The sequence below is a fragment of the Scyliorhinus torazame genome, chromosome 3 (genome assembly GCF_047496885.1).
Source record: "Scyliorhinus torazame isolate Kashiwa2021f chromosome 3, sScyTor2.1, whole genome shotgun sequence".
Lineage (NCBI taxonomy): Eukaryota > Metazoa > Chordata > Chondrichthyes > Carcharhiniformes > Scyliorhinidae > Scyliorhinus > Scyliorhinus torazame.
Window position 1 is genome coordinate 267964352 of NC_092709.1, and position 12942 is coordinate 267977293.

Sequence of the window (12942 nt, forward strand, 5' to 3'; positions counted from 1 at the left end):
GCCACGCTAAATTGCCCCTTAATTGGAAAAAAAAATAATTGGGTACTCTAAATTTCTATTAAAAATAATGTTTGGACAGCACTTGCTGAATAATCCTGATTATGCTAAGAATTACATTGAAAGTAAATTTAAGAACATTCGGGCTTGCAGTGCTTAAAACCACATATATTCACGCAAGACCGATGTAGATGGAAGGAGCAATATCTGAGCTTTTTTCAATTAAACAAAGGCTTGGGGAACAGCCATTCTCTGGTTCATTCTTCAGGGGAATGCAGTGACCAATCCGAGATACCTGCTTGGTTTGAATTTTAACAATAGTTTGGCAGTTAACTGTTCCCTGGTGCATTCTCCATGGCAACCAGAGTCCCTTTGCTAACTGATCAGCACTTCAATTCTCAGGCCCTGTAAATTGTTATTCTCATTACAGATGGCATTCTTGTGAATCTATCCTAATGGGTGCAAGATAAAAAGCTTTGGCAGCATGTGGATATTCGACATGTTGCTGAACATACAAGCAGTTCTCTCGCGTTTTCTAGAGCAACTAAAAATGGAACAAAGTCGCTACCACAGATTATTCAAAGTTTTGTTTCCTGTTTCTACTTAGGATGGTTACGTTTTTCGAGTTCAAGTGGGATATCATAGAGAGCCTCTGATCCTGAAGGAAATCCAGACACCAGATGGTATGCTGAAGTACCGGGACACTGAAGAGTCCTTGCAGTTAGAATTGGAAACTGTCCATCTACCTTATCTAACAAGCACTCTGCATGGGTAAGAGACATATTCTGTAAGAACATTGCCTAATCCATTTATCGAAATTTAATTTCCATTTTAGCCAACTTGAGTAAATAAAAACAGCTACGTGCCGGAAGTACTCAGCAGCTCTGTCAACGACCGTGGGGAGAGAAACAAAGTTAACATTTTGAACTATGTAGGACTCTTTCAGAACCGAAGGGAGGTAGAACTGTGATGGGTTCTATGCTGTTGAAAGGGGAGATTGGTGGGGGGCGAGGGAAGAACAAGAGGGAAGGTCTGGTATAGGGTCGAGAGCAGGATGGATTAACAAAGATGTCTTGGAACAAAAGGCAAAGGGGATGGCAACGGTTGTAGCAAAGAAACAAATCACTGGTTCAGAATGAGTGTTAAAGACAGAATAATGAGCAGCTCTGTCTGCGAGCAAAAATATGAAAACAAGATTGGGGGGGGGGGGGGGGGGGGTGGCGGGATTTGCAAAGGGAAAGAATCAAAATGGCAGACAGAATTCAAGGCCTGAAGTTCTTGAAACACAATGTTAAGTCTGGAATGCTGTAAAGTGCCTAATCGAAAGATGAAGACTATTCCTCAAGCTTACATTGAGCTTCACTGGAACAGTTCAGAGGCTGAGGACAGAGATGTCAGTGTGAGTGTGATGAATGTAGGAATTTCAGATTTATTGTATTATATTTAGTTATGCAGTAAAGGTTAAAAGCCTGGGTTAGTGTGTTACTGCTGCAGTCATGTTTTTAAAATTCCTGGTTTGAAAGACAGATAGGCTTCTTGGAGCTAGAGGTGCAATTAAAGCATCATCATAAAGGTTTGGCCTAATGGACTTGAGGGGTCCCTGGGGAGTAGAAAATTAGAGACATTGCTTAGAAGAGATGATGTAGTTAATGGGAGGAACCAGGGGTTGAAGCAGTCAGGTGTTGAGGTTTTCAGTGTTTATTTTTGGCTGGAAGATGAGCGGAGAAGGTTTCAGAAGAATACAGCCAGAGATTCTGCATTATTTTGACAGGGTGCCTTTCTAGCAGCCTCAAAAGATCTCTCTTTAAAAAGTGGAGTATTCAAGACATCTCTGTATAGCAAGTATTCCTGAGTGCTATGTATTCCTGAGTGCTAACTGTATTTAAAAGTGGATTGTGGCTGGAGATGGTTTTGTTCTTTGAGTGGAAGTAAAGATAGGAGTTAAGGGTTATTGTGTCACTGTGTTAATTAGCATTGTTTAAGGGGTAATTGTAAGCTATTTTCTTCTGCGATGTTAAAGATATTTTAATACATATGTCAGTAATAAAGTTTGTTTCAATTTACCATATCCCTATTTTGTGTGAAACCCCTCTGGAGTGAGGTATCCTTTCCGCACAGTCTCGCAAAATTAAAATAAACTATTGGGGTTTCTGTTTAGTATCCTAGCCACTGTTGGGGTCTCGTCCGGAATTGTAATAGTGTAAACAAGATAGTGAATTAAAATGGCAAGCCAGAGGAAGGTTGGCGTCATGTTTGAAGACTGAGCAGAGGTGTCCCTCAAAGCAGTCACCCAGCCTGCATTTGTTATCCCTAATATACTAGCATCTTCTGCGATAGCATGGAAAGGGAATGAGGTATTTGGGGTGATAGAGGAGCGTACCAGAATGTTGAGGTCCCTTTGGAATGCGGGGAGGGGAAGATGTGGTTGGTGGTTCCTGCTGGAGATGGTGAATATAGCAGAGAATGTAGAGACTGGTGGGTTCCCACAGATGTTGATTTGAGGGCCTGTCAGCTTTCTCTGGTAGCATGCATTTAAACATCCTTACAGTCCATCTTTTTAAAATTCAGAACTAAATTTATTATCTTCCAGGCTCCAACAGCAGCATTCTGCCTACAGTGGAACATGTCGACTTGCTAAGCGCTGGATCAGTGCTCAGTTACTCAGTAATGATATTGGTGAGGAGAGTATTGATCTGCTTGCAGCTTACCTCTTCACACAGACTGCACCTTATTCACCCCCTGCGTAAGGATCTATTTATATTTCATTTGAGGAGGTGGGGAGGTAGTCTTGTACTTGTATATTTTAAAGCAACCATCTTTAACATGTCGAGCACTGTAAATGAGTCCACTTGTCTTTGCATGTTTGGTCTTGTCTTTGGCAGCCTGTTCGTGTTTTTGAGCAATCAGACAATTTTCTGATTTATCCTGGGGCGATGTCAGACAATGGCAATCTGATTGTGCTTTTGAGAGTAATTAAAAAACTTTTTTTTTTTTGTGGGATTGGACTGTTCTAGTTATTGGTTTTGTAATTCTATTGGTAAAATTTCCTGGCAGTTTCACATCAGTGATAACAGTCATAGGCTTAAACCTTGCCTGGCCTATTGCCGATGCTAATTTATGATTTCCCTGATGTTTTGAATTGTGAGCAGATTGAGTCCATGACTCATATGTTCACATTGTCCCCATACCAGCCTCCCCGAACAGGCGCCGGAATGTGGCGACTAGGGGCTTTCCACAGTAACTTCATTGCAGCATACTTGTGACAAGCGATTTTCATTTCATTTTCATTTCATTTCTTCCTAAAGAAAGAAAGAGTACCTATTTGCAAGGTTCCATTATATTAATATTTTAACACTTTTATTACAAATACCAGCTAAACTATGTGCAGTTTTGGCCTCCTTGCCCAAGGAGGGAAATTATTGCATGAAAGGAGATGCGCGAAGATTCAATAGAATGGTTCCTGGGACGAGAGGGATTGAATGGACCAGGCCAAAATTCTGCAGGGTTTAGAAGACTGAGAGGGGATCTCATGAGAATGTCTAAAAGCTTTGGCAGACTTGACAGGGCAGATACTGAGACCCCCTTGCTGGAGAGTAGACAATTCTCCACTGCGTCATGGTCTCAGGATATAGGGGTCAACCACTTAGGACTGAATTTATTCACTTCGAGTCCTGAATCTATGGGTAGAGAATTCTTAAGAATTCTAAAGGGCTGCAGTTATTCAGTGATTGAATACTGTGATTGATATATTGTTGAACACCAAGGGAATCAAGAAATATTGGAAAAGTGAAATCACCTGGAGCCTGATTTAGGGCCTCAGCAGGTGTTGATTACTATTGAAGCTTACAGGTGTGTGAGTCGTCTCAGCTCACCTCAACTCTATTTAAGAAGGGGACATTTGGAAGTGGGTTCTTCCCGGAGGTGTAAGACAAATGTGAACAGTGCCAGGGAGGCCCAGCCAATCAAACCCATATGTTCTGGTCCTGTCTCAGACTTGTTGGGTACGGGGCCATCTTTTTCTTTTTTTAAAATAAATTTGGAATACCCAATTCCTTTTTTCCAATTAAGGGGCAATTTAGCTCGGCCAATCCACCTACCCTGCACTTCTTTGGGTTGTGGGCGCGAAACACACACAAACACGGGGAGAATTCCACCCGGACAGTGACCCAGAGCTGGGATCGAACCTGGGGCCCCGGTGCCGTGAGGCAGCAGTGCTAACCACTGTGCCACCGTGCTGCCCTGCTGGACCACCTTTTTCGAAGCCATGCCCAAGTTTGTGAGGGTGAGGGTGGAGCCATGCCCATTAGTGGTGGTCTTCATGGTTTTGGAACAGCCAGAGCTCTCTTTAGGGAGAGGGGCAGACGCCCTAGCTTTTGCCTCCCTGATTGCCCGCCGGAGACTCCTACCCGGCTAGAGATCAGCAGTGCCACCCAAGGCAACAGACTGGCTGTCCGACGTAACAGAATTCCTCAAATTGGAGAAGAAAAAATTACCATCAGAGAGGATCAGAAGAAGGCTTCCGCAATACATGGGAGCAATTTACCAGTCTGTTCGAAGACCTGTTCGTGACCAGCGGCCAATAGGAGGCAGGGGGAAAACTAAGCAGGCCAAAGGAAAGAAAAGGAGAGGGAAGGGAGGAGAGAAGGCATCGCTCAGAGAGCAAGGGAAGTAGGTGCAGAGAAACCAAAGGGTAAAACCCATGGAGGCAGCCATGCCAAAGAACAACAGGGTATGCAAATACACCCCTGTTATGTTTTCATACCATGGGGCAACATGCATAGAGTTAATACTATGGTGGTAATAACCAATCAATGTGATAGTTATGAGGAACAAGGAAATGGCAGAGATGTTAAATAGATACTTTGCATCCGTCTTTGCGGTGGAAGATACTTAATACTAAGAATACGGGGGAGCAATTAACTACTATCACCATGACTAGAGAAGACGTATTAGAGAAACTAATGGGACTAAAGGCAGGTAAGTCCCCTGACCCTGATGGCTTGCATCCTAGGATCCTTAAGGAAGTAGGTACAGCACTAGTGGAAGCATTGGTTGTAATTTTCCAAAACTCCTTGGGTTCTGGAGAAGTATCTGAGGATTGGAAAACTGCCAATGTAACACCCCTATTCTAAAAGGCAGGGAGGCTAAAAGCAGGTAACTATATGCAAATTAGCCTAACATCTATTGTTGGAAAAATGTTGGAATCCATTGGAAAGTCATAATCTAATCAATCGGTCAGCATGGCTTCAAGAAAGGGAAATCATGTCTGACTAATTTATTAGAGTTTCACGAGGAAGTCTCAACCAGAGCGGATCAAGGAGAAACAGTAGATGTGTTGTATTTCTACTTCCAGAAGGCATTCGACAAGGTTAAGTCAGAGCCCATGGTGTTGGAGGTAGTATATTGGCATGGATGGAAAATTGGCTAATGGGCAGTAAACAGCGAGTGGGGATAAGGGGTTCTGTTTCAGGTTGGCAACCTGTAACCAGTGCGGTTCCACAAGGATCAGTGCTGGGCCCAAAACTATTTACAATATATATTAATGACTTTGGAGGAAGAAAGTGAATGTACTGTAGCAAAATTTGTGGACTACACAAAAATAGGTGGAAAGGCAAGTTGCAAGAGGGATACAAACAGTTTGCAAAGAGATATCGATAGGTTAAGTAAATGGGCAATAATGTGGCAAATGGCGTATCTTGTGGGAAAATGTGAAGTTGTTCACTTTGGAAAGGAGAACAAAAGAACATATTGTTTAAATGGCGAAAAACTGCAGGAAGCTGCAATACAAAGGGACTTGGGACACTTGTGCACAAAACACAGGAAACTAGCACACAAGTGCAGCAGGTATTCAGGAAGACTAATGAAATGTTGTCCCTTATTTGAAGGGGGTTGGAGTATAAGAGTAGGGAAGTCTTGCTGTAACCGTATAAGGTAAGACCACATCTGGAGTTCTGTGAGCAGTTTGGGGCCCTTATTTAAGGAAATATATAATTTAATTGGAAATGGTTCAGAGAAGGTTCACTAGGATGATACCTGGTATGGAGAGATTCTCTTACGAGCAAAGGTTAAACAGGGTGGAACTCTACTCATTGCAATCGAGAAGAATAAGAGATGATCTCATTGAAACAGATAAAATACTTAAGGGGCTTGACAGGGTAAATGCTGAGAGGATGTTTTCCCTCATGGGAGAGTCTAGGACCAGAGGGGGCAGTCTTAGAATCATAGGGGTGCCAATTGAGACAAAGTTGAAGAATTTCTTCTCTGAGGGTTGTGAGTCTGGAACTCTTACCCACAGAGAGCCGTGGGGGCAGAATCCTTGTGTATATTTAAAACTGAGATAGATAGGATTCTTGATCAGTAAGGGAATCAAGGGTTACGGGAAAGGGCAGGAACGTGGACATGAGGAACGTTGGGTCTGCCATGATCTTATCGAATGGTGGAGCATGCTCGAGAGGCCGAGCGGCCTACTCCTGTTCTCATTCCTTATGGTCTTCAGTTGAGGATGAACCATGATTTTATTGAGCGACAAGCAAGCCTGAGGGACCTGGCCTAATCCTGCTCCAATTTATTTTGTCCTTAATAGCCTGATTGAAGTAATTTTGAATTTATTTTTGTTTTCCTCCTGTACCTTCTGTTGGTTAATAGTTCTCTACAAACGGGCTTCCTTCGCTTTTTGAATTTGTTATCTACATTTGATTGGAAGAATAACCCACTAATTGTGAATCTGAATGGTGACATAAAAGGTGAGATCACTTCAATGATTACTTTATAGTTATTATTAGTATTTGTTACAGATGAAACGGGACAGATTATGTAAGCTACAAATTAACAGTCTGGATTGAAATATGCAGCAAAAACCTGCAAAAATTCTCAGTTAAAATTTCAAAGAATTGTGATCTGACTTGATTTTAAAAAAGCCCCAATTGGCATTTTACCACTTAATAATCGTAATAATCTTTATTAGTGTCACAAGTAGGCTTACATTATCACTGCAATGAAATTGTTGCCAATTGGCACCGGAGTCACCAATAATGTTGCTCTTTTTAATGAGTGGAATACTATCCCACCAGTGTCACCAATAATGTTGCCAATTGGCACCAATAATGTTGCCAAATTAACTAGATATGGCAATTATTAATGATAATATTGCTTTTCAGAGTCGCCTGGTGTCAAATGATACCACCAGAAGGCTTCACCGGATATCGATCAAAGACCAAACAACCAGTTAGTCATTTCAAGTTCAAAGATAGTTTATTTACACACGAGGATTACTTTGACATGCAACATAAAACACTACAAGTTAAACTACACCTAACAACTACTATAACCTATACTTAACTTCAGGGCAACCGGCTCTTTGCAGATGAACAAGGCTTTTGTTTGGACCTTGCGTGGCTGGGTAGAAGAAGTGGCTTCGTTTCTGCTGGGCTCATCCGTCTGGTAGCGATCGTTGGTCTTGAACTTGTCTTCTGGTCGTAATGCTACACTTGGTTTTAGGCGTAGGCCGGGGCCAAGAGAGCCCGAACACATGGCTGTGTCTCTTTTTATCCCTCTGGGATTTCGCGCTCTTTGGGGCGGTCCTTAGCTTTGGACCCAATAATTCGACAGGCTTCGATCACTGCCTTCGATTTTGGCCAATAAGGGGGCGGGAGCCTTGATGACTGGGCGTGTCCTGAGCGTTTATTGACCTTGGCTGTTTGGGCTTTCTTAGCAAAGGGAGTGGCGCCGATTAGTCTGCATCTGTATCGGTTACCTGAGTACAGTCCTTTTGTTCTGGTAAAATGGGCCATTAGAATGCAAACGAGCGGGGGTTTTGATCACGTCTAGCTATCTGGGTTGCAAATACACACACAAGCTCTGAGTGTATCTGAGTTCTGGGTTGGCCATAATTCCCATGGTCGGGGGCGGGCCGATCGGAGGGTGGGGAGGCCTTACATGGGACCGGGATATTTTCGGGCGGTCCGAGTCAGGCGCACGGCCGATCGGGGGCAGTATTTGCGCGGTCTGAGTCCGCTATGGAGGCCGCCGCCGTGCGCATTCGCAGCCTCTGATCTAGAAGCGTGGGGGACCATATCTGCAGCTGGAAATGCGAGCCGCACGACTGCTCCCTGCTAGCCCCCTGCGGGGCTGTGAATATGTGGCCTTTTGACCCCAGCTTTTTTGGCGTAAAAGGTCACTGTTTTCACGACGGTGTGGGGGCATAGTCCCTGAAATGTAAAATCCAGCCCCCAGGGTATGCTCTGGGGTCCCAGGTTCGAATTACACCACGGCAGGTGGTGGAATTTAAACTCAAAAAGAAAATCTGGAATTTAAAGTCTAATGATGCTCATGAACCATTGTTGATTGTCGTAAAAACAACTTCAGGAATGAAATCGGTTGTCCTGACCCGGTTTGGTCTACATGTGAGTCCAGACCCACACAGCGATGCGGTTGACTCTTAACTGCCTCTCATTGAAATGGCCTAGCAAGCCACTCAGTTCAATGGCAAGTACTGGTGGGGCAACAGCCCAGCCCAATGATGCACACATCCCAAGGACGAATAAAGAAAAAAAATTATGCTCACTGCATAGTTTCCATTCCCTATCATGTTTTATATTCTCCAAATCTCTCTTGGTTATATTCTCTTTGATTAGATATTTAGGAATTTCATCTTTACTTCAAGATTGCAACATTTTTCAGATACTAAACTGATTGGTCTACAATTACCCTTGCCGTGTCTCCCTTTTTGAAAATGATGTTGCACTGGTCACACCCCAACCCTCCAGCATTACATCCACTCTCAACAGAAAATGGAATTAATTTCTATCTGCTGCTGTTTACCCCATTTCCCTCCAATTCCTTGGATGCTGGGTATTGGCATTTTGTCCTTTGTTTTATCTTAAAACAATTTTAGAGAAATTACTTATCATAGCATTGCTGAAGAAAAGAAAAGTGAATTATTTGAAACCCAGTTCCCTCAACACCATGCAACTGGTTGGACCATAATGGAAGCTTCCGAAGGGCATGAAGGAGCAAGTATTTGGCAGCAGCAGACGAAGGCAATTGCAAATTGTCCAGGGCCAATTTACTGAGTCCTATTATAGAACCCTATCATTTTTAAACAAAGAAATAGCCTTGCTCACAATTCCTACTCTAATCTTCTGTTTGCCAGTTGAGCTTCTGATTCCAGTATATGAGATGTTTCTTCATCTGCAGAATGTGCAGGTTAGGTGGATTGGCTATGATAAATTGCCCTAAGTGACCAAAAAAGGTTAGGAGAGGTTATTGGGTTACAGGGATAAGGTGGAAGTGACGGCTTAAGTGGGTTGGTGCAGCCTCGATGGGCCGAATGGCCTCCTTCTGCACTGTATCTTGAGAGGAAGATTTGTCGATTATTGTGTAATATGAAGTGACACCTGAGTGACTTTTGTTACTTATATTTACAGAAACTGAGTATACTGAGATTAAGAATGACTTTGTTGCCACAAGGACCCAGCATCCTGTTATGTTCATTGCTACACCCAATGACAGAAAGAGTTCAATATGGACAAAAGGACGACCATCTGCTCCGGTGAGCGTGCTTTATCGTTTCTTTTGGTTTGTAAAGTTTCATAAAGCCCACGTATATATCCATGCAGATGTTTAGTGATGAATACATTCCAGGACATGCGTTGTTAATTCCTTATGGGATACATTAATGATCACAAATCGTCGAGAACATGCACCTGACCGGGAATTAAGAGGTACCCTTTCCTTTTGTGTTTGAAGTGAGGTGCCCCACACTGAACCAAGATGGAAAATATTGTGGGGGTTGGGCAGGAATTGAGATTTCAAACTTTATTGTGACTCCAGACTTCGATCACTTCAAAATAGCAAACCACTAATTTTGTTAAGCCTCATCTTGTTCTATGTAAGAATCAGAAGCAGGAGTAGACTATTTTGCCCCTCAAGCCTGCTTTGCCATTCACTAAGATTATGGCTGATCTGATGGTGGCATCAACGCCATATTCTTACCTGTCCTCCGTAACCTTTGATTCTCTTGTAACTCTCTAACTCCGCCTTGAATGACCCAGGCTCCACAGCTCTTTAGGGTAGTGAATTCCAAAGGTTAATGACACTTTGAGAGAATAAATTCCTCATCATCTCCATCTCAAATAGGAGACCCTTTGTCCTGAACCGGTGTCCTAGTTCTAGATTCTTCTCCGCAAGGGACACCATCATCACATCTATGCTGTCAAGTCCCCTCAATCTTTTTTGCTTCAATAGGATCGCTGCTCATTCTTCTAAACTCCAGAGAGGATAGGCCCAATCTGTTCAACCTTCCTTCGTAACACAACACCTTCATCCCAGGAATCGACCTAGTGAACCTTTGCCGAACTGCCTGCGCGCACCACCACCCCCCCACCCCCCCCCCCCCCCAATGCAAGTATCATTTAAATAAGAAAACCAGGTATTCGACTCCATTTGAAGAATTGCCCAAGACATTGTCCAATCCTAGCCTCTCATGGACATTTTGGAATTTGATCAAAGTAAAATAATATCTTTTCAGATTCTTCAACGATTGACAGAGCTTGCAAGCCAATCATTGCGAACACTAGCAACACAACTGATGGATCCACTGGATAACCATGATCTCAAGGTAATGTTTGGATATTGAGGGTGACATGCGGCACAGTGGTTAGCCCTGGGACTGCGCACTGAGGTCCCAGGTTCGATCCCGGCTCTGGGTCACTGTCCGTGTGGAGTTTGCACATTCTCCCCGTGTCTGCATGGGTTTCGCCCCCACAACCCAAAGATGTGCAGGGTAGGTGGATTGGCCACACTAAATTGCCCCTTAATTGGAAAAAATGAATTGGGTATTCTAAATTTAAAAAAGAAGATGTGGAAAAGGCATGGCCATATTAATTTTAATTTAAAAATGTATTTTTAGTGAAGTTTTCAGGTTTTTTTTTTTACAGCCGTCGCATCAAAATCAAAGGAAAAGAGGAACAAAGCCGCAGGCAAAAGAGGTGCAGGGCATGACAAAAATCATTGCCAACATAGGAACGAATAAGATCTAATAGAAACTTAGAAGATAATGAATGGCTTAGATAGGGTGGACGTAGGGGAGTTGTTTCCATTAGCAGGGGAGACTAGGACCCGGGGGCACAGCCTTAGAATAAAAGAGAGTCACTTTAGAACAGAGATGAGGAGAAATTTCTTCAGCCAGAGAGTGGTGGGTCTGTGGAACTCATTGCCACAGAGGGCGGTGGAGGCCAGGACGTTGAGTGTCTTTAAGACAGAAGTTGATAAATTCTTGATTTCTCGAGGAATTAAGGGCTATGGAGAGAGAGCGGGTAAATGGAGTTGAAATCAGCCATGATTGAATGGTGGAGTGGACTCGATGGGCCGAATGGCCTTACTTCCGCTCCTTGTCTTATGGTCTTAAGACTGGATGAGTTGGGGAGAAAATCCCCAACGTGTTCATCCCACAAATACAAAATCCGTCTGCACCAAGCAGGACAATGCTGGATTGCATCATTCCCGCAGCTTTAGAACAGAAATAATAGAGGGGACCCCCTTACCCGAACCCCAGAGCAATGAATTACACTGGTGCCCACAACACCATCAAACTCCCTTCCATGCCCAGGGCAGAACAGACAACCATCATATCGCTATAAGACAATAAGGAGAGTGTGGAGTACCACACGCCCAAGGAAACCTCAGGCCACAGACCTCAAACCCCGGGTCTCCCAATGAAAATTTCCCTATATATAAATAGGAAGAGAGCCCTAAAAAGCACCCCCCTCCCTCCACCCCAAGAATTTTTGGACCACATAAGAACAAAAACATTCAGGAAAAAATAAGAGACTGTGCACAAACCCCGTATTTAATATTGGGCTCAGTATGATGACTGTGATAATCAACGGTACAGACCATCACATCCACATTAGGCATTGTTCATTTCCCTGTAAATGTTAAAAGTTGATAACATCAAGCTTTTGACAAGGTGCCACACAAAAGGTTGCTGCATAAGATAAAGATGCATGGCGTTAAGGGTAAAGTAGTAGCATGGATAGAGGATTGGTTAATTAATAGCAAAGAGTGGGGATTAATGGGTATTTCTCTGGCTGGCAATCAGTAGCTAGTGGTGTCCCTCAGGGATCAGTGTTGGGCCCACAATTGTTCACAATTTACATAGATGATTTGGAGTTGGGGACCAAGTGCAATGTGTCCAAATTTGCAAACGACACTAAGATGAGTGGTAAAGCAAAAAGTGCAGAGGATACCGGAAGTCTGCAGAGGGATTTGGATAGTTTGAGTGAATGGGCTAGGGTCTGGCAGATTAAATACAATGTTGACAAATGTGAGGTTATCCATTTTGGTAGGATTAACAGCAAAAGGGATTATTATTTAAATGATAAAATATTAAAACATGCTGCTGTGCAGAGAGACTTGGGTGTGCTAGTGCATGAGTCGCAAAAAGTTGGTTTACAGGTGCAACAGATGATTAAGAAGGTGAATGGAGTTTTGTCCTTCATTGCTAGAGGGATGGAGTTTAAAACGAGGGAGGTTATGCTGCAACTGTATAAGTGTTAGTGGGGCCATACCTGGAGTATTGTGTTCAGTTTTGGTCTCCTTACCTGAGAAAGGACGTACTGGCACTGGAGGGTGTGCAGAGTAGATTCACTAGATTAATCCCAGAGTTGAGGGGGTTGGATTACGAGGAGAGGTTGAGTAGACTGGGACTGTACTCGTTGGAATTTAGAAGGATGCGGGGGGGATCTTATAGAAACATATAAAATTATGAAGGGAATAGATAGGATAGATGCGGGCAGGTTGTTTCCACTGGTGGGTGAAAGCAGAACTAGGGGGCATAGCCTCAAAATAAAATAAGGGGAAGTAGGTTTAGGATTGAGCTTAGGAGGAACTTCTTACCCAAAGGGTTGTGAATCTATGGAATTCCTTGCCCAGTGAAGCAGTTGA

The 12942-nt window shown here is 43.3% G+C and overlaps 1 protein-coding gene across 1 annotated transcript in view; it reads left to right on the forward strand.

Annotated features, from left to right (window-relative positions):
* Positions 1-12942, forward strand: part of nol6 (nucleolar protein 6 (RNA-associated)) — a 144740-nt gene that overhangs the window by 111229 nt on the left and 20569 nt on the right. Inside the window, 5 exon segments of the mRNA XM_072497229.1 lie at positions 605-768; positions 2588-2740; positions 6643-6740; positions 9423-9547; positions 10526-10615. Of these exon segments, the coding sequence (XP_072353330.1) occupies positions 605-768; positions 2588-2740; positions 6643-6740; positions 9423-9547; positions 10526-10615 (630 nt within the window).